Here is a 20,922-nt window from a genome sequence, read left to right as displayed (position 1 = left end):
TTTTACATGAGAGAATAAATCTTGCTGGCTTAAGCCACTGCGATCAGCTCTCTGTTACCTGCAGCTGAATGCCGTTCCTGTCTGATATGGGGGTTGTAACATTGCCCTTTCTCGGAGAACCTTGGCCTGGGATGTTGGCAGCTGCTGCCAGGTTAGAACACTGCCAGACACCACGTGTGTTGGTTCTTCTGATGCTGAGCCTCCCAGCCCCTATTCCTTTGTGAACCAAGACCTTGACTTTATCCTCCATATGACTTAGCAGAAGGGGGTAGGAAGCCAGATGCCAGCTCTGTGGTTTCTGCATGTTGGCAACATGACCACCCCAGGACGGTCCTTGGCCAGTGGGCTTTCCATTCCCCTCCCACCAGATAACTGGCTGCTCCTCGCTTGGGAAAGTCTGGCCTTTGCCAGACAGCCGCCCAACCTTTGCTCTGGGTTTTTCTGTAGGTGAACTCTGGACTCAGTCAGGCACGGCCCTCCCGGGGCCCAGGACGTACTTGTGCAGGGCATGTCCAGGGGGTCCAGGTCTGCTCTGTAGTAGCCACTGCGGCAGACACAGTTGGTGGCCCCTTCTGAAGTGGTCCGGCTGTTGATGGGACAGTGGGTGCAGGCCTCGTCCCCTTGGTTGGCCTTGAAGGTTCCAGATGGACAGCCTGGGAGAAAAGATGAGGGAAACCAGATAAGGACTCAGGATGGTCACAAGGCACAAAAACCCATGTGGTCCGTGGGGGGGCCACGCAATATCACGAGGGACCAAGCGATCCTTAGGAAGGGCCGCAGCCTCATGGAGGAGTCACACAACACCTCTGCTTGGCACCCCCTCTCCAGGCCCATGAAGTCTCCGGGCTCCACCGCGGAGACCCTAGCCGTGCACAAAAAGCTCCAGAATGGCCAATCTCCCTCACCTGGCGCAACTGCTGGTGACTCAGCCTGCAGTACCGAGGACAGCCTGAGGAGGGTAGCATTGGCACTTGGTGGCATTTAGCAATATGGGTTCTCCCAGGGGCTTTGGCCTTCTTTGCTGGCCTTCTTTGGGTCTAGGCCCTGCAGCTCAGTGCTCAGTTTCTAGAAAAGAACCTACATTTTACCACTCCTGTGTGTGTTCTTCCTCCTGACTTTGGACTGGAGATTGGGAGCCCTGGGGGCTAGGTCCTACCCCTGTTCACCAGGTTTATAATCCCAGCTCTGCGGCAGTACCCAGGGGGATGGGGGGGAGGGAATTATCCAAAGGGTAAGTAAGAGGGTCAACTGGAAGGGCTTTGCAATGGACAAGCCTCTCCTTGGGATGAGATAAACGTCCACAGGCCAGTGACCCTCACTCGGACCATATTCCACGCCTGGGTGCTGTGTGACGTTTTGCAAGCAGCTCCACCTCTCTGAGCATCAGTTTCCTCATATGTAAATGGCTACCGTAATTTCCCAAAATAATTTTTCCAGCCACAGTCTTTAAAGATTTTCTTTGCTAAGTCTTAGCAAACTGTCCTCTCCCAAATTTCTCAGCCTGCTCCAGCCTCAGCAACTTTGGTGCTGACATCACTTGAGTTCAGAGTACTTGATTTCCCTGGCATCATTGTTCATTCTGAGGGCCCCTGTCCATACTCTTGGCTCCTACAGGATTGGAGCTATCTCTGATTCACAGCTACTCCCCTATGCCTTGCACAGAACGGGCACTGAGCAGACACCCTAGAAGGACTTCTTGAAGCTGCCTGCTTGAATGGAAAGAACATGGGCTTTGGCGATGATGCAATTAGAAAGGCAGGTAATCGCCATGGTGAGGGTGAGGTTGGCTGGCAAATCCCAGCTACCTATGCTGGCAGTGCTATCTGGGCAAGCCACAGATGTTTCCTCATCTGTCAAATGGGGACAACAATATCTCCTAGAGTTGTCATGAGGATTACATTGGTTAATTTAGGCAAAAATGCATAGCCCAATTCCTGGCATTATTAAGCTACTTCTGGTTCCAATATTCTAGTCTCTACTGGGCAACCTCAAACAAATTACTCTACCTCTCTGACCTGCAGTTTGTTCTTGGGAAAGGATTTCATGTAATGGAAAGTGTCTGGCTGGGGTGGGGATGGGTGGCAGTTACTGCCGCGGACCAGGTCACTGCAGGGGGAGGTGCAGCAAGTTACAATTCCAGGGTTTTGTGGGTGCTCAGCTAATAAGCCAAGGATAATTTCCCCTGGAATGCTAGACCATGGCACGCCTTGGGCCCAGCTTTTTGGAGGGAACTCCTGGAAGGTGGCAGCCATTCTAATCAATGACCACCCTGGCAGATGCCACCATGATCAGGCCCCAAGGGGAATCACCCTGGAGAAGAAGCAGCCCCAGCCCCAGATGTCAAGGACCCCAGGTGAGAGAGAAGCCAAGGCCCCGGATATCACCACCCAGGCTTCATGGTGACCTGTGACAGGAGCCTTTGGGAGTACCCAACCCCCATTGCATAGACAGAAGCCAGGATGCCAGTGTGTAAAAGTGGGGCCAGCATCATTCTAATGATTTAACACATACTAATTCACCCAAGCCTCACCCGGCCATGGCGGAGGCAATGTCATCACCCCTAATTTCAGATGGGGAATGAAAGCAGAAAGATGACGAAGTATGGGGCTTCCAGGGGCAGGGTTCGGGCTCCATCTGGAGGCCACCCCAACCACCACACCTTGAATGAACTTTCTCTGTGTCAGGGGCCCATGAGAGAGGGGCGGGATTGACAGCTCCCCAATCTGGGAGGGCCACCTGAGTCCTTCTGCCTTCTCCCTTCTCATCTTCCTCTTAGGCACCAACCTTCCCCGCTGGCTGGCTGAAGGGCAGTCAGTCCCTCCCCCATCTTGAACTGTCCAGCCACGACTTTCTGGCTGCAGCCCCAGCTGCCGTGGGGGAGTCAACTGCCCTGAGCCTCAGTTTCTTAGGCTCTAGCAAGGGCACCGGGCTCCTGTGAGGGTGAGACCATGTGATAGATGCCAAGGGGTTGGGACTGCGACACCAGGATGCTCCTGGCTCCCCACAGGCGAGAGCCTGCCCAGCTTAGCACGCCCCTTCCATCTGCCGACCACTCCCTGGGCCTGGTTGGCGGGTGGCTGCCCACTCTCCCCTCTGTGCCGTGCCAGCCCCTCCATCTGGGCTGCCTTCCTGGCTGTCCTCTCTGGTCACCCCCTCTTGGACTCCTCCAGGAATCTTCCCTTATTAGGTGTGCTGCCCGATTAGCCCTCAGCCCTCCCACTGGGCAATCTGCAGTGTCTGTGTCTGTTGTGCTGTGCATCAAAAAACCTGCTCTTCTGTCCCAGGAGGGGGCGTCACTCTCCACCTGGTGGCCAGGATCCTCCATCCCTTTTCTCTGCCACTCTGACCAGGCCTCCCTCTTCAGCAGTGTCCGTCACCCTCCTACCCCCGAAGCATTCAGAAAAGTTCCCACCTCCCCTTCCCTTCGCCTTTCCAGCCAGCTTTCTAAAGTGCGAACTTCTCTGTGCCACCTATAAAAATCCACAATGGCCTACCATGGAATATTATTCAGCCATAAAAAGGAACACAGTGCTGATACACGCTAACGCATGGATAACTTGCAAACACTGTGCTCAGTGAAAGAAGCCATTCACAAAAGACCACATGGTGTGCACTTGCATTTATGTGAAAATGCCCAAGAACAGGCCCGTCCACGGAGACAGAAAGTATATTAGAGGTTGCCAGGGGCTGGGGAGAGCAGAGTGGGTGGGGAGTGATGCTAATGGGTAATGGGTTTTCTTTTAAAGAAAATGTTCTAAAATTGACTGTGGCAATGGTAGTGCAATTTTGTGAATGGACTAAAGACCGTACAATTTAAATAAGTGAATTGTATGGTATGTGAATTATACACAACAGAGTGGCTATTAAAAACGAATCTACAACAGCTCCCCAAACTCCTCCAAGCCCTCGCAGCCCCAGAGACTCATCCAGCAGTTTCTCCAACCTCAGCGCACGCCTTCCTGTCCTGTGCCTGATGTTCCTCAGTCAACTCTAAATGGTGCCCACCTGTGCCGCGGACCAGGCTGTTCCAAGAAACAGATGACCGTCGGCACACCTGGACCAACCTCCACGCCTCTGTCCTTTGTCTGTCCTGCCCTCATTACCAGAAATATTCTTCTTTCTTATCAGGCAAATTGCTACGCTGCTTTCAGACTCAGCTCCAACATCCCCTCTTCCAGGAAGTCTTCCCAAAGCCCCCATGCAGGCCTGAGGTGCTTGTTTAAATCACTCTCTCTTCCCTGCACTGGAGGAGGCCAGAGATGGCAGAGGAACTAGGTTTGCTGTATTCTCATTGGGTCCCTAGCTCCTGGTAGAGTAGTAGGAACACAGCAGGCGCGCTCTCTCTCTCTATTGGTGAATGGTGGAATACGTCCCTAATGCAGGTTGGGGTGAAAAAGGGGTGAGAAAATACTTGGCCAACTACTGCCAGGTTTGGTGCCAGCCCTGTCATCCTCGCTTTCATTAGCAAGGATGCCTGGCTGCTTGGGTCCCTCTCTGCTTCTCATTGGTCCTCCCCAGGGGTTTTCCCCATGGTTTTTCCCCTAGGATGACAACTCATCCTGGATACTTCTGGATACTTCTGGATACTTCTGCAGACCTGGTAGCACTTCTCATCTGTTTGCAGTTTCTGGACAGCCTGGCTGCACATGCCCTGGGGCCTGTGCAGAATACTGGTCTCTCCCACCATCCTGCTCCCTGGACCGGCGAGTCTGATGTGTGTGCCTGTGGGAGCCTGCCCCCGGCTCTCTCGTGCAGGCAACTCAGCTCCCTGGCAGCACCCTGGCACATGCTCTGTAGGTGATGCTCTACTGCTAAGGGGTTTTCTGGGCAAAAAAGGGCAGCCCTTATTTGTCATGTCTGCCGATTTCTGTGGTATAAATGCTCCTATCAGGGCAAACTTCAAGCTACCAGTTTGAATATTTGAACACTGAGTTGGCAAGAAATGCCCATTGTCAGCACTTGTGAGCCAAGCTGGCACAAACCAGCTCCAACACCCCTGACCCAAGCTGTATGTGACTTATCTGTGTCCTACCTAATGCTTCATCAAGCCTGGTTGGGGTAGGAGTGGGTCTTTAATCTTTACATGCCAGCACCTGGCACAGGGTCAGGCACATAGTAGGTGCTCAGTTGATTCAGTTTGCTGAATGAAGGTCTGTGCCCCCCAACTGGATAGGGACTAACTCGAAGGCAGGGGACAAGGGATTGATAGGTTTAATATACAGAGTGCTTAGAACCCACAGCAAGTGCTATACAAATGTTAGCTGTTATTACCCACCCAGCATGTAAGGACAATAATTCCCCTTTATGTTCTGCCAAGCCCAGTGCATATGATTTACATGGATTCTCTCACTAAACCCATACCCCACATTGAAGAATCACCCCCATTTTACAGATGAGGGAACTGAGGCTCAGAGGAGGGTGAAGTGACCTCTCCAAGGTCACACAGCTACTGAACGGCAGGGCTGGGGTTGGACTCCAGGTCCTCGTGGTTGCAGCGACCCTGTACCCAGGCACTGATGGACATAGCAATTATGGAGTCAAGGCTGGAAACCATCTTGTCAGGCAGCTGAGGGGCCAGGGCTGGCTGGGGTCACTCAGCAAAGCCTGGGTCCCCATGCAGCCAGCCGGCACCTGACATCTGCGGAGGCCCAGAGCCTTCGTCCAGGCAACCCAAGGCGGGGATGGCAGCGGGCCGGGGAGAGGGAGGGCGGATTACAGGGAAACAGATTTTCTCCCCGCCTGCCCCCTGGGCTCTGGGGATAGGTGATAATTGACCGAGTGAGCCCCGAGTCAGGCCGAGGCAGGGCTCCATCTGGGCCTGGCACGGTGGGGCTGCTAATTGGCACCGGATGATCCTCGAAGCTTCCCTGGCTGGCCTGCTGCTTTGCGTCCCCCTCTCCTCCCAGAGACTGGTTTATTCCCCCAAAACTCTACTGATGCCTCAACGGAGCCAAATGCTCAGTCAGGTCCAGTGCGCCAGCCTTGGGGGCGGGGAAGAGGCTGTCTTCCTGGGGCTCCTTTAAATCAACCAGGACTCTGTGCTTCTGGGGAGAGGCAGACATCCAAAAGCTATGCTTACCACAGTTTAGCTCTCACCCCTAGAATCTAGCAGGAGGGTAGATGTGCCTGCCAGGCCTGCTCTTGCTTCTTGCTAGCAGTGTGACCATGGGCAGGTTACCCAACCTCTCTGTGCCTCAGTCTCTTTGTCTGCGTAATGGGGAGAATGACAACACTGACTTTATATTTATTGGGATGATGGAGTTAAATAGAGAAAGCACCTGCAACCGGGCCTTCTGGCTCACTTAAGGGCTGCACATGCCTGGTGTGCCACTTGCCATGTGCTAAGAGACCAAGAAGACATGGCCTCTGTCGCCAGGAGTGCAGGTCCGGTTGGAGGGACGGTGAGTATGAGTTTATTCAGTAGGTACTTAAGGCCTGTCTGCTGGCCACTGGGCTGAGGCATGAGTTCTGGGCTTAAGGGCAGCTGACTCACGCTCCTGCTGAGGGATTTCCATGGATTTAGGTGGAGGAGGAGCTTGGACAGTGGAAAGAGTCCTGGACTGGGGGAGGGGGTGGTGGGAATCAGGGACTGGGTTGCCCCGTATTCTGTGAGCCTTGGGCCACTTTCTGCCCCCTTGTAGGGCTGGGACCACCCCTATGGTGTCTTCCAGCTGTGGGACTCTGGCTGCGGACAGACTGAGGCACCCAACCCACAGCTCCTCGAACTGTGGAAAAACTTATTTGCATATTTTCAGGGGTTTGCACTGTGCACATGTCAGGGCTGGGCTTGTGGTTCTTGTGGTTGAGCAGGCGGGGTTTTGGGGTCTCCCTCATGCAAAGTGGTTTTTGTATTTTGTATGCTTCTTGCTTTTGCTGCTGAGGTTAGGCCAGTGGAGTCAGCCCCCCAGGCTGGGCTGGGCAGGGTGCCCGATCCTCCGTGCCACGGGCAAAGCAACACTGGAAGCAGGAGCTGGCTCCCAGAGTGGGGAGGAGCTGCCAGTCACGGTGCGCCGCCCCTCGTGCCCGGGGCTGTGCCAGGCATTTCCTTAGCCCAGGACCCCACAGCTCACCCTGTGCAGTAGGTGTGCTTATCCCCGTTGGAGAGATGCGGACACTGAGGCCTACAGAAAGTAGGGGCTTCAACTAAAGTCATTCAGAGACTTAGGGGCAGAGTCTGTGCCTCCACCATCTGTTCTTTCTCAAACACTCGCCTGCAGGGTCCTCAGAGTTCCTGCCTGATAAGGGGTGGCTGCCCCTCCCTGTTCTTCTACTCTTTTCTCTCCCTTCTATTCTCCCTTTGAGAAGGGGGGCTCTGCTGGCCAGGTTAAGTCCTGGGAGTGCCCCAGAGTCCTTCCCCTACTGTGGTAGCTTCCATGGGACCACCCAAGGGATGTCAGTCATCCTGCCCCCTACATGCCCAGGCTCCCCCCCGCCCTGCCCTTACCAGGACCTGGGCTTTGTGGATCCCGGCCAGCAGCTGGCAGGACTACAAAAGTCAAGGCAGTGGCAGGAACTGTGTTAACACGCTTCTTGTTTGCCCAAGGCAGGAACCCAGCGCCTCCCCAGGCCGGACCCCTCACCTGCCATCTGTCGAGTGCCTTCTCTGCTCAAGACCCTTCCTTGGCTCCCCTGTACCTGGAAAGTCCACCTGCTTGGGCTTCCCTGCCATGGTCATTTCATGCACCTGTCTCAGTTTCTGCCCGCCCCTCAGTGGTGCCCTGGGTCCAGTCTTAGTAGGCAGCTTCTAGTTCACCAACAAGCTGTGCTGGGTCTCACCTCTGGGCCTCTGCAGAGGCAGCTCCCTCTGCCTGGCACGCTGTCCTGCTCGAGCCTGGCTCACTCCTCTGTATCCTTCCTCTGTAACCTGTATGATTCCAGCCTGAATCACTGGGTCCTTCTCCTCTCCTGGCATCCCCCACTGGACTGGACTTGGGGCTTCTCTCCTGTGCTCCCGAAGCACCGGCACTCTGTACCACCACTATGTGATGAGATCAATGCAACGGCCTCCTATACCAGGTATGAATCCCAAGATGGCAGTTACCCTCAATACCTGCCACCTTTTAACCCCAGTGTATGGCTGAGGTAATGGACAGGAAGCCTCCGGAAGTGTTGGTTGATTGGCTGACTGAGGTTCAGGAAGATGGAATCTTGTGTGTAAAGTCACTCAACTTGTGTGAACTGGAGATCTGGTTCTAGGTTTCTGGAACCACACTCCAGGGAATGGACTCTCAAAGCCTCCTGTCTTTATTCTTCTTGGCATTTGGTTAACATCTGTCTCTCTACTTGACCAAGAAGTTTCCACTACATTGTCCTGTTCATTGCCTGGCACAGAACCTGGCACAGAACAGGCGCTCTGTAACAGCTCATGAATGACAGGTAGGGAGCCTATAAATCTCTTAGGCCCAAGGCCAGAGTCACCAGAACTTCTATGACCTCAGGGTCTCCTCCCCAGTTGTGTGTGTGCGTGCATGTGTGCGTGTGCGTGTTGTACGTGTGTGGAGTAGAGCTCACAGTCTCCCAGGGAGCCAGGCCCTGAACCCTGCAACCTGCAAAGGCAGGTAGGGGGGTTTTACACCTAGTCCATCCAGGGCCCGGATGCTGGTAGACCCCCAGCCCAGACGCTGGCCTGCCTCCCTTCATGCCACCCCCACCGTGGGGGCTGAGAGCGCCCGCCCGCCCAGCAGGCAGCCCCATTCCTCCAATTTCCTCCCAATTAATCAAGCTCTGAACTTTTTAATTATCTGCCTGCAGGGTGACTCCCCACTCTGGTGAAGCAATTAAGGACATTTCCAAGTGCTGTGTGGCTGCGGGCAGGAGGCTTTGACCAGACCCTGATGGAGGAGGTGAGTAAAGGGGGGTAGGACTGGGGACAGGGAGGGCTGGACAGGAATCCCCTGGGTCGTGGGGCTGCTGGGAGCTGCCTTGGGGTCCTGGCCTGAGTGGTTCCAGGGATTTGGGGCCACACCATCCAGGACAACCCCCCACATTCATTCAATGGCCCTCACTGCAGCTAGAACCTGACTTCACAAGTCCACGGTTACACACCAGCCATGGGGTCATGTGCTCTGCCATCTTACTGCATCCTCCCCTTGGCCTTGGAAGTAGAAAATATACTGATCTCTTTTACAGATGAGGAAACAGATACTCAAAAGCATCAAGCAACTCCTGGGATGCAGCTGGGATTTGAAGCCAGCTCTCACTCTATACCCACTTCAGCATGGCTGTTAGTGTGCCCAGGAGCACAGAGGGAGTAGCGACGGCAGGGGAAGCCTCTGGAGGAGAGGCTAAACTGATGAACATGGGCTCTCCTTGTGCAGGGAGGCCAGTGGGAGAGGGCGCTGCAGGCCGGGGGGACAGCTGGTGCAAAGGCACGGAGATGTGAAGTAGAGTGGGGCCTGTATGGGATGCTACCAATAGTTCAGGGCCACTGAAGCATGAAGTTCAAGACTGGGAAAGGTGGAAGATGAAGCTGGAAAGGCAGGTTAGGTCTAAGCTGCTGTTTATGTCCACAAAATACGTGACCCAGACAGCAACAGCGGGACTTGCCTAAGGTCATGAGGCAAGTCGTGACTGCTGGAGGTGGGGTGGCAGCCTAGAAGTCCTGATGCCCAGAATGGAAGGGAAGAAGGAGGGGCAGAGAAGCTGTAGCTGTCAGATCACTGCAGCAGCCTGCTGCCTGGTTTATTGGTTTTTGCCCTTGCCAGCCACCCCCCCCACCCCCACTTTCTTTGGCTGCAGCCTGCTCTCAATATATCTGCCAGAGGGATCTCGTAGGACAGGAATCAGCTCAAAGATCTCAATAGTTCCCATCTCACTTGGAGTAGAAACCAATACCCTATAAAATCCCCATTACCACTGCTTAAAGTTATTCCTGGATATTTTATTCTTTTTGATGTGACTGTATCCCTTTTTTCTTTCTGAACTTACTTCCTGCTATACTCCATGCCAGCCCCACTGGCCTCCTGGTTGCACCAGAGCAGGTCAGGCCTTCTCTAGCCTCAGGGCCTTTGCACGTGCTGTTTCCTCTGCCTGGTCAACTCCTAGCTCAGCTATTTCTTCACTATGTCCCTCTCTCATCCCTATAATTGGAGTTAATGTTGCATAACTAAACCCTCCCCCTCTCCCCGAGGCTAACATGGCAACATGCAGTGAGAAAGAGCTCCAAAATGTCCCCCCTCCAGTTCCAGGCCATCACTGCAGTGAGATTGGTAAAGGTCCTCACCACCTCCTTGAGAAACACTCTTTGACCAGCCGTGGCCTCCAGACCCCCAGACCTTAAGCTGGATCGCCATGCTGGAGCCTTCCAGCCTATAATCCTCAGGACTCGCAGATGCTGGAAAAGCGAGTGTTAAATAATAATCACAATGTGCCCTAGGGGAAGCCGGATGTGTTCGAAATCTTGACACATCTGGCAGGGCCAGGCCCAGTCCCCAGCACATCTGGCTGCTGTATTGACAGGTGGTGTAGTGGGTCACTGAGGAAGGGCTTGGTGGGCCCAGTCCTGGTGCCCCGAGGGGGTGATGGCCAGATGGAGCTGGGGGCGTGTCTCTAAGCTGCCCACAGGCCGCAGTCCTTCATGGCGCCCTGCTTCAGGCTATCCCCTGTGCTTTGGTGGCTGTGTTCTGAGAGGCCAACTACTTAAGGACCCAGAAGCTGGGCTGCCAGATTCCAAAATCCCTGCATCATTTTGTCGGGGCCAGGCACCCCTGCTGGGACTTGGGGAGCCTGGGAAAGTCCCCTCCCCTCTCCAGCTGGGGGTTGCATTTTCGGGGTCACCTCATGTAACACTTCCCCTTCTACGGGATCCAGAAATGTGGTCATCAGCTCCACCTGAGGGAGCCCCGTGGGCTGAGACTGGCCTCCTCCCTCCTCCCACCTGCCCCAAGGAAGCCATGGTCATTAATAAAGGACACAATTAGCTGTCAGCGGAGAACATGTCTGGAATTTTTTACCTGCTCTGTGAGCTCGGTTAAGGCAACAAACCCCCGGACCCCCCGGGGAAGCAGCTGCCACACACCTTTCAGGGGCCCCTTCTCCTGGGCCCAGGGCAGGAGGGGGCCTGTGACTTTTTCAGTGTGGGTTCCACAGGCCCGGGCCTGCGCAGGGTAGTTTTTTTCCAGACCAGTGGAGAAAGTGACAGAGAAGAGAGATTTCCTGGCAGAAGTTGTTTTTTTCAACCCAATAGGCAATACAACACAATACAACTTTCTCTCCCTTTCTGAGCTGAAAGAGTCTTCTAGAACTAGAAAGACTTTAGATAAAAGAACTAGTTTGGTTTCTCATTTTAAACCTGGAGAAACTGAGGCCCAGGGAAGAGTGGTGTCCTTGTTTGTGGCAGTAGGAAATAAATATGCTTCTCTTTTTGATTCTGTATGGACCCCAAGCTCACTTAACACAATTCAAATGTGTAGACAAAGCCAAAGGAATGTTTCCAAAATCCCCGACGGTCATTCCACACTCAGTGCTGAGTTCCAACTATGTGCTGGGACCAGGGGACAGTGGAGAAAGAGGAAGATGTGGTCCCTGCCTTGGGTCTAGTGAGAAAGAAGCAGAGGACAAGCACAGATAATGCACATAGTCTGTGGTGGCCATGACAGATGGGCTGAGGCAGGCCCCCAGGGCCACTTCAGGGAGTGTGGTCAGGAAAGTCCTTGTTGAAGAAGTGCCATTTAAAAGGCAATCACTGGTGGGTACAATATTTGCAAAGGCAGTGAAAGTCGGTGCATAGTTTCTTCTCAGGATTATGGGTGGTAAGAGCAGGACTGCCTGCTCTCGAGCGCCTGAGAGTGAGTGTGGTCTGGGCCCACTTATGCCCGACACCTTGTCCTGACAACACTGTGGGGTTGGGCTTTGTCATGCCTGCTCCTCAGATGAGAAACTCAGGGCAATACGGCAGCTTCCCTCGGACACCACATTCAGGATTCTTGGCCTCCGACACCTGCCTCTCTTTCCTTGCCCTTCTGGGCATTTTCCAGAACCACTGTTTTCCCCAGTAACCCCAAAGGTCAGTGTGCTTGCACCCTGGTGGCCTGTGACTTGAATGCTAATGAAAACCTCACTCAAGAGGTCCCTCCTGTGGAGCCTCAGGGAGAAGGGCTCAGGAAATGTACACAGGGAGAGGGGGGCCTGCCGTCACTCCCCCTCCTAGGGGTCCAGAAACTGTCACCCTCCTCCTGTCAGCTTCTGGGGAGCAAGAGTGGGCCTCAGCTAGCTCAAGCCATAAATCAAACACACAAGATGTGGCTTGGCAGTCATCCTAGTGAAAAAGATCTGGGGGTTTGAGTTGACCACAAGCCAAAAGCTGCTGAAAAAGCCAATGTGGTCTCAGGCTAGGAGCAGAAGTGGAGTGACAGCCCAGCATGCTCCCTGCTGCCCAGGAAGGGTCAGCTTTGAGCTCCACATTTTAATGGAGGTCCACTGGGAAACAGTGGACAGGATGCATCAGGCCTCAGCTTGTGTTCCATCTGCGGGCAGGTCTGGGTGGTGCTGGGAGGCTGGGGTGGGGTCCCGGTATGAGCTCTCCCAGGAGGTATTTTCTAGGCACGCTGCAGCATTCTGGAGCCCATGGCCCTGGAGCAGTCTCTCGCCTGGATCCCTGGGAAGCATGACTTCTCTGCTTAGCTCTGCTCAGTTTCTGCCTCAGGTCCTCACTTTCCTGGACACTGGGAACTTGAGATCATTTGTGTGTTTTCATTAGGACCCACCCTTGATGTGAAGACAGATGCAATAAAAAAAGCCAAACTAGCTTTGTGCTCAGCTATGAGTGGAAGAGGACAGCCCCTGGTTTTGAGGCCCACTGTCTAGAAGGGGGAGAGTGAAGATGATCCCCTGGGGGTACCAGAGAAGGTGCTCCAGAACAGGCGCCATTTGAACTGGGTACAAATGATGACTAGGAGTCTGTCAGGGCCAGAAGAGACAAAGGACATTTTAGGCAGACAAGACTATATGCTGAGAGAGAGAGAGAGAGAGAAAGAGAGAGAGAGAGAGAGAACATCAAAGGAGAGGATGATGACAAACTCTAATCTCATAAACTCTTCTCTTATCTCCCTCCTTATAAAAGTACAATATAAAAATGGGGAGGCCTGATTGTCTCCAAAAGTGGTTCTGAAAGCTCATAAACTTGACAAGCACTTAGCTCTAGTACCCACAGGGAAGCACTCTAATCCTTGAGAAAACTGGAGATTAAGAGCAGGGAGGGAACTTCTGGTAAACAGCAGCCTGCAGAGAAAACCCACGCTGTCACCAAGTGAGGGCTTGAGAGCACAGCTTTCTCGTTCTGGTTTACTTTCTCTGGTGCTGTCTGAGAGTCTCCTTGTTATAAGAGGCCAGATGTAATATTTCCACATTTGTAATTTTTGGATAAGTAACAATTTATGTTACTTTGTGTTACTTTGTGTTACCCTGGGCCAGGCACTTTTATCTATCTATCTATCTATCTATCTATCTATCTATCTATCTATCTATTATTTATTTTAATTTAAATTTTATTTTTATATTCCCCATACAATTACAACCCCCTTATTTTGACCCTAATCCCTCCTTTCCCCTCTCCTCACCCCCCATAGAGTATCTCTGGTTCATAGTTGTTTGTTGATTTTGATATTTTCTTTCTTATAGTTATTCTTTTTCCTGCCTTATGTGGATTTGTGCAAGTCATCTCAACTCTATAAGCATCCTCATTCACAGGGCACACAGGTACAGAGAAGTAAGTCACCTGCCTAACATTGAGTTAGTGATTCAGTTGAGTGGTAGAGCTTTCCTTCACCCATTGTTCTTGGGGGTCGGTAGGCAGGGTAGGGGCTTTAACAATCAAGCAAGGAAGGTGGGTAATAAACACATCAAATATATACAGAGTGAGATGCTAGAGGGAGCTGATGGGTCCAGCTGGGGTGGTCAGGGAGGGCTTCTCTGAAGAGGTGACATGTGAGCTAAAAACTGTGGGGTGAGCTCGGGGAAGATTATTCTAGGCAGAGGAACAGTGTGTGCAAAGGTCCCTCCTCTGTAGGGAAGAAGTTACCCTGTGTGTGAGGGGAGTGCAGAGAAGGCTGTGTGGCTAGAAGAGTCAAAGTGGGAGGCAGTGGGAGACAGGGGCAGAGAGGATGAAGGGGTCTGGAGTCGCAGGCCCTGGGTGCAGGGGAGCCACAGGCAGGGAATAAAGTGACCTGTGATGTGAACAGGAGCCTGGACCTCAGGGGGAGCAGGACTGGGCGGTGACAAGGAGGGTGGGACAGGAGGCCGGATTTAACTAGAACCTAAGAGCCACTTCTGCCCCTGGAAGCGCCCCATGGGCACACCGAGAACGTGAGGACCGAGAGGCGATATGCTTGGCTTCTGTGAAGGAAGAAAGTGTTTCCTTCAGAGCATCTGCAATTTCAGCGGTGCCTTCTCCCCAAGGACTCTCAATCAGAGAGCTCACTGCCCACTGAGAGCTGGTAATTAGGCTTCTGGGACAGGTGCCCGGGGGGCTGGCAGAGCCGCCTCTCTGGACCAAGTGGGGCCTGTGGCCGTGCTGCTCCTTGGCAAAGTGGAAAGGGAAGGAAGAGGCTCTGGGCTGCTCCATGCTCCGTATTTAGGGTCCTCCTGCTATCCCTGACCCAACCCCAGGCATGGGCTCCCAGAGGCCCCGTACGAGGCGTCTGGTGGTCTCAGCCCTTTCCTGGCCTGGCGTCTCTCCCTGCCCGCTCTCGGCTTTCTGGCTCAGATCACGCCAAGACAGGCCAGAGACAGGCTTTGCAGGGAGTCAAAATGTTACCATGTATGCCCGGTTGGCATTAAAACAGGCTCCCTTTTGGAGACTCTGGGTCTTCACCCTGGGAGTTAATCTGATGGGAGGCATTTCAAGCATTGTGACAGGTGGGGGCTGACAGAGCCCAGGGGTGCTGTTCATGACCCGGGAGACCTCCAACTGCTCCCACCTTCACAACCGGCCCACCTGTTCCTAACAGGAGCCTCTGTCACAACTTTCCAGAACCACCACACCCCCTGCCCGTGTTTCTTGAGCACAGCCACGGGCGTACCTCACCACAACCTGTTATTGTTTCACTGGTGCCAATGAGGAAAGTGAGGCCTGAGGAGGAAGGTAACAGCTCAAGGACACACAGGTGGAGTGGCAGGAGTGGGCCAGGAGCTCCGCCTCCGGCTTTGAGTTGAGCGTGGTCTCCTTGGCACCAGGCCCTGTGCCACAATGGATTCCTCCTGCTCTACAAAGAGTGAAATGACAGCAGAGGGCTCTGGTGAAGATCAGAGGCATAATCGACAAGGCCACTTACTGGGGGAGACGGATAGGATTGGACAGCAAACCACATGTCCTGACATTGAAAACTGACTGAGACACCCACTCAGGTATGACACAGTCATTTTACGTGATTTAGGCACCAACCCTGCCCTTTTGCCAACTAATGTCCTATGGGAACCAGGAGTGCCCATTGTACTCCTCTGAGAGTTGTTGGTGTATAGATTCACTCATTCATGCCTTTCACTCTACACAAATGGACTGAGAATCCACTTTGTGTCAGGTAACTTGTTGGGAACACAAAGATGTCATATACAATCAGCTCTGTTCCTTCCTAGATGGTGGGCTTCTTGAACAATTAAGAAAGTGGCATTGGGGGGACTCCCCAATGGCACAACAGGTTGAGCTCAGCGCTGTAAAGCTGTCCTCAGACTCTGCAGCATGGGTTCAATTCCCGGCTGGCCAGGGAGATACCCACATGGCACAGCAGACCTCTCCTGTCTGGTCCGCTGCTCCCTCAGCAGTGTTTTCAGTTGTCTGCTTGTTCTGCTCCCTACTCTGTCTCTGGTGAATTCTCTCACCCTCCCGCGCCTCTGGTCTATACCCCAGTTCTTGTATAAATAAATAAATCTTTAAAAAAAAAAAAAAAGAAAGAAAGTGGCATTGGGAATAGATCTCATCCTGCTTGTGTGACCTTGGCAACTTATTTCACTCTTTGTGCCTCAGTTTCCCCATGAGAGGGGGATAATAGCTGTGACTACCCCATAAGGTCATCATGGGGTTCAATGAGTCAGTAGTGTGTCTGCACAGAGTAAGTGCTTGGCTCTGTTCCTCCATGTTCTAAATGATGAGTAGGATTTTCCAACTAAGGTCTTATTATCCTGATGGAAAATGCTGGGTTTTATTTCTAACAATTTTGTGCCAGGTTCCCTCCTCTTTTAAGCATCCAGGCAGAGAGCATACAAAGTTTATTTGTCAGGAGCTATCTGTTGAAAGTGACTTTACACTTATGCTGAAACAGTCATCATTATTCCTTCAATAAATATTTTTTGGATGCCAGACATTGTTCTAGGGTCCTTAGCCGCATCATCTAATTTAATCCTTACAATAGTCCTGTGAGGTTGGCACTATTCCCTCCATTTTATAGAGAAGAAAATGGACTTAGAGAGGCAATGTGACCATCCATCCATCCATCCATCCATCCATCCATCCATCCATCCATCCATCCATCCATCCATCCATGTATCCACCCACCCACCCAATCTTCCAGGATTCACTGATTTCCTAATATGAGCCAGGCAGACACTGTTCCAGGGCTAGGTTCAAGCCCAGTTAGAAAGAAAAGAGATCCCTTCCCTATCAGGGCTTTCATACAGGCAGGGACGACCAGCCTACATGAAACAGCGAGCAGTGTGGCTGATGAGGGCCAGAAGCGAGGGGTGCAGTTCAATAGGGGCCAGACAATGTGTGTCATTGGGCTTCAGCCCAATGAGGAAAGCCTGTCCAGAAACTTCCCATCTACCTGCTAAGCCACCCTTTGCAAGTCCCACCTTTGCCTCTTCTCAACACTGCACACTCCTGTTCCTCAGGGTTGGTGGCACTTCCTGTGACACCTTCTTGACATCTTACAGTGAAAGCCAACTGTATTTGGACCATGTGCTGCACCTCATGTTTGTCAACTGTTAGCTGCTTGAGTGCTGATGACAATACCCTCTCTTTTGGGCCTCCCTGGTGGCGCAAGGCGTTAAGATGCAACCTATGAAGCTATCCGCAGTCACTGCAGCACGAGCTCCATACCCGCCCAGGGAGCTACCCACATAGTGCAGCAGACCTCTCCTGACTCGCCTGCTGGTTCCCTCAGCAGTGTATTTCAGTAGATCCACCTGTTCTGCTCCCCACTCTGTCTCTGGTGAATCCTCTCACCTCCCATACCTCTAGGCTGTACCCCAGTTCTTGTATGCATAAATAAATAAATCTTTTAAAAAAATACCCTATCTTTGGGGAGATCTACCTTGTCTACCACCCGGCCCCAGCCCAGTCCATGAGTAGGTTGCCCTCTTCTCTGAGTTCCCAGAGGAATTTATTTCTGCAACTATCTCTTCACATCATAATGATCTTCCCCACATTCTTCCCCACCAGACTGTGAGCCTCTGTGAGGTCTTATTCATCTTTGAGTCTAGTACAAAACTGGGCATATGGTGGGTACCAATAAAAGCCAGTTTCAGGAATAAAAGGAGGCAGGTTGGGTGAGAAAATCTGGGTCTGAGTCCCAGCACTGACATGTCCAGATTGTGTTGGAGAAGTCCAAGGTTAGGATTTAGGGCTGACGTACAAAGAGTTCCAGCTTGCCCTCCAACTTCAATCAACTGGCTGCCTAGAATATCAGGTCGAGAAGAATCCTGAAATAGCATCAGGTTTAAAGGGAAGAGTAGAATGCAATGTTTGCCTTGGACTCAGGAGGATGGCGTGGGTGCTCCTTATTTCTGATACCCCAGGAAAGTCACTTTCCTCCTTAAGGTTTTGTCTCACCTGCAAAATGAGGACACTAGACTCGGTTATAGCTGACGTGCTGGGATTCAGCACGTCCTCCTCCAGTATGATTTTTCTTTGGGGACAGGAGCTATACGGCAGCCTAAACCAGGGCCTGGCGCACAGTAGGTGCTCAGGAGACGCTGGCTGGACAAATGCATTTGCTTGGTCATCACGAGTCTGCTGGGAGAACTGGGCTGATGAGCTCGGTTTACTTTGAGGAAAGTAGGGCTAAAAGAAGTGAAGATTCAGGCCCAGAGCCCCACAGAGCCTACACTGGTCCCTGCGCTCCTGCCTTCGGTCAGTTGCCCAGAACTCTCTATCGGAACAGACGAGACCCTTTCGGCAATCGGATCCCGGTCCCAATCACAGCAGCAGCGCATTTTGACTCTACCAAGCCTTTTCACATTTATATTGAGCTTAAACTTCCCAAGGACTCTGAGAGAGAAGGGTGACCATGGCCTTCCGGGAACAGATGGGGACACTGATGCTCTGAGAGAGGGCTTGCTAGAGACACACAGACCTACGGTTGGAGCCCAGGTCTTCTGGTTCTAAAATCCACACTCCATCACCTGCCCCTTACCAACCAGCTTCTCTGTTGCACTGTGCCTCCTCTTGTCTCTGTTCTTTTTGAAAAGATGAAAGTGCAGAGACATAAAGGGGATGTAACAGGAGCCAACTCCCTTCTCCCATGAGGCCAAGGCCTACCTAGGGCCACTCTTCGAAGGAGGGGTCTAGGAGGGGTCAGAAGACCCGAACAGTGGGGCACCAGCTGCATGATAGGCCTCCCAGGTCTTCCCCAAGACCCAAGCCTGGGCTCACGCCAGCTGGGTAAACAGGAGCAAGCCCCTTCCAGGGGCTGGGGACATTCCTGCCCCCTCAGCCTGCCTGTGTGTTACTAAGGATTCTGGGAAGGAGGTGGGGGGAGGCTCAGGTGAGAAGCTGACCGGGGGAACCATACAGGATCCTTCTGGGACTATCCTCAGGAAGACAGGGAAACTAGGAGACAAATGGGAAATGACTGGACCTGGTATCCACCAGAGACCCCCCCCATCTGTCCCGTTCCATGCAAGCGTGGTTTCATCTTATTCTAAACACTCTGCAACTCTGGGTTTATTACTTGGTCTCCCATGACTCAACTTTCCCATCTGTAAAATGGGCCTATGGACAAATTCTTTAGGACAAGAGAAGCTGTTTTCTCCCATTTGCACCCTCTTTTCAGAGACCCCCCAGCCCTCCAGGAGCAGCAGCACCTACAAACTTGTGAGTCTGTAAAGATCGCACGTCCCCACTGCCACTGCCACTGGCCAGACCAGGGAAAGCAGGTGTCTGTGTGTCAAGGGGAACCATGTCAGTGTGTCTCTCACCCTGGCCTGGGCTTAGATAAGATTTTGGGGGTCCCAGGGCCCCCTGAGACAGTGGAAAGTCCACTTCCTGTCTTTAGTCCTTAGTTGCTTTCTTCGAAACACCTGGGAGTAGAGGCTACCAAGCCCTTTCTAGGTGGGACAGGATCTGGTGCTTTCCCACCTCCGTGGCTTTGCTTCCCTAGTTCCTCTGCGGCTTGCCACCTCCCCATCGCCACATGCTCGAATCCAGCTCAGAGGCCCCCTCCTCGGTCATGCTTCCCCGCTCTGCCCCAGCTTTCCAGAATGACAGGGCACTCCCCTCCCCTCCTGCCTCACTGCCCTGGACTTTGAATCTCTGAGAAGATGAAAAGCACTTTTTTTTCTCATCAGCGCCCAGGCTGTCCAACTCCTGGGATGGCTGGGTCTCAAAGGCAGGGCTCTGAATTCTTCACAGTCTCCCAGTGCCAGCACAGGCCCAGAGCATAGGGGAGCCAAGAAGGTTTTGTTCATTGGACAGACGAAATGAGCACAAGGGCAGGTCACACCCCCTCCCTGGCGCTGGGTGCAAGCCACAGAAGGCCAAGGGTGCACCTCTGCTCTGAAATCTACTCCTTTTCTTCAAACATCCAGAAAAGGGGAGATAAAATGCAAGCCCAGGCAAAGAGGGCTGAGGTTTTAACCTTTGGGCAGGGTCTGAGGCAATAGGGCACATTAGGGCTGCCAGAAGGTCAAGTTCAATGAATGGCTGGCTTAAGACCTTAGCCCGCAGCAGTCAGTGCTCACCCCCTCCTGCCTGCTGGATAAAACACTTCCAATGCACAACATTCTCGGGAGCAACGTAGCATGGAGGCATCTCTCACAAAACCACTGTCGCCGTCTCCTCCATGGTGTTCAAGTAATGGGAAAAATGGGGACCAGCCAGGGGGCCATGGCTCCTTGTCTGCTTCATCTTTGCATCCGAATGCCTGGTGCAGAGCAGGCCCCAGCGGGTGCGGGGAATGAGCGGCTGACCCCCCACCCCGTGCGTGAGCTGAGTTCTCAGCATGCCTCCCCTTGGACACACACGCTCTATGGAGTGTAGACGATCAGAAGGCTTCGGGGAAATCAAAAGCAGCTACTCAGGAAAGGCCGGGGCCCCGCCGGAGAGGCCGCTCTGCGGGGCCGCAGGGCCCCCGGGGCCGGTGATTCATGTCTGCTTGCTCGGGGTGGGAGCGCAGGCCGAGTATGAGCTGAATTCATAAGACCTTCTCTGTTTTATCTCACAGATGTTTCTGGGATGGATGTGTCAAGGCAAAAAAAAAGGCTGAAGTTGAAAAATTCCAACTCAGCACATGTCCTCCAGCCCTTGGAGACGTGACAAGGGATTAAAACGCCTTTTCTCCTCATTTGCCCAGCATCTCGGGAGAAAGCTAAATTGCATCCCTGTCAGGGCTGTTCTGGGCACCTGCTGGCAACGAAGACGACCTCCTCATTAGCCTGGCTTTCCTTTGGAAACGAGCTCGAGGAAATCGCATTATGGGTGTGCGTGTGAACGTGTGCCGTGTCAGGTACCCCTCATGGGGCCTGTTCGCATATATAATAAAAGTTAACTTCTGAGTGCCTACTGTGTGCCAGGTGTCATACCAAACATCATCTCATTTTATCCTCATGACCCAAATGCGGTTGGTGTTCTTATTCTCATCGAATTTTCCAGATGGCTTGCCTACGTGCGTGAACGCTTGCTCATACAGATGTGTGTCACGAATGGGCTCTGAAGTACATCTGAGTCTTGCTCTAGATATCCACATGCAGGCAGATTTATGTGTGTGCACGCCC

At 52.8% G+C, this 20,922-nt stretch overlaps 1 protein-coding gene across 3 annotated transcripts in view; it reads right to left on the bottom strand.

The window, feature by feature from the left end:
* The window catches only part of EPHB2 (EPH receptor B2), a gene marked incomplete at both ends in the record, with an annotated part of 166,857 nt that overhangs the window by 37,857 nt on the left and 108,078 nt on the right, over positions 1–20,922 (bottom strand). For all 3 annotated transcript variants that reach the window (XM_084241989.1, XM_084241990.1, XM_084241991.1), the window contains one exon: positions 498–653. In XM_084241989.1, the coding sequence (XP_084098115.1) occupies positions 498–653 (156 nt within the window). The remainder of the gene's footprint in view (positions 1–497; positions 654–20,922) is intronic.

This window comes from Talpa europaea (genome assembly GCF_964194135.1).
Source record: "Talpa europaea genome assembly, chromosome: 9".
Lineage (NCBI taxonomy): Eukaryota > Metazoa > Chordata > Mammalia > Eulipotyphla > Talpidae > Talpa > Talpa europaea.
Note: the sequence above shows the minus strand (reverse complement) of the source record. Positions and strands in the feature narration are given on the sequence as shown.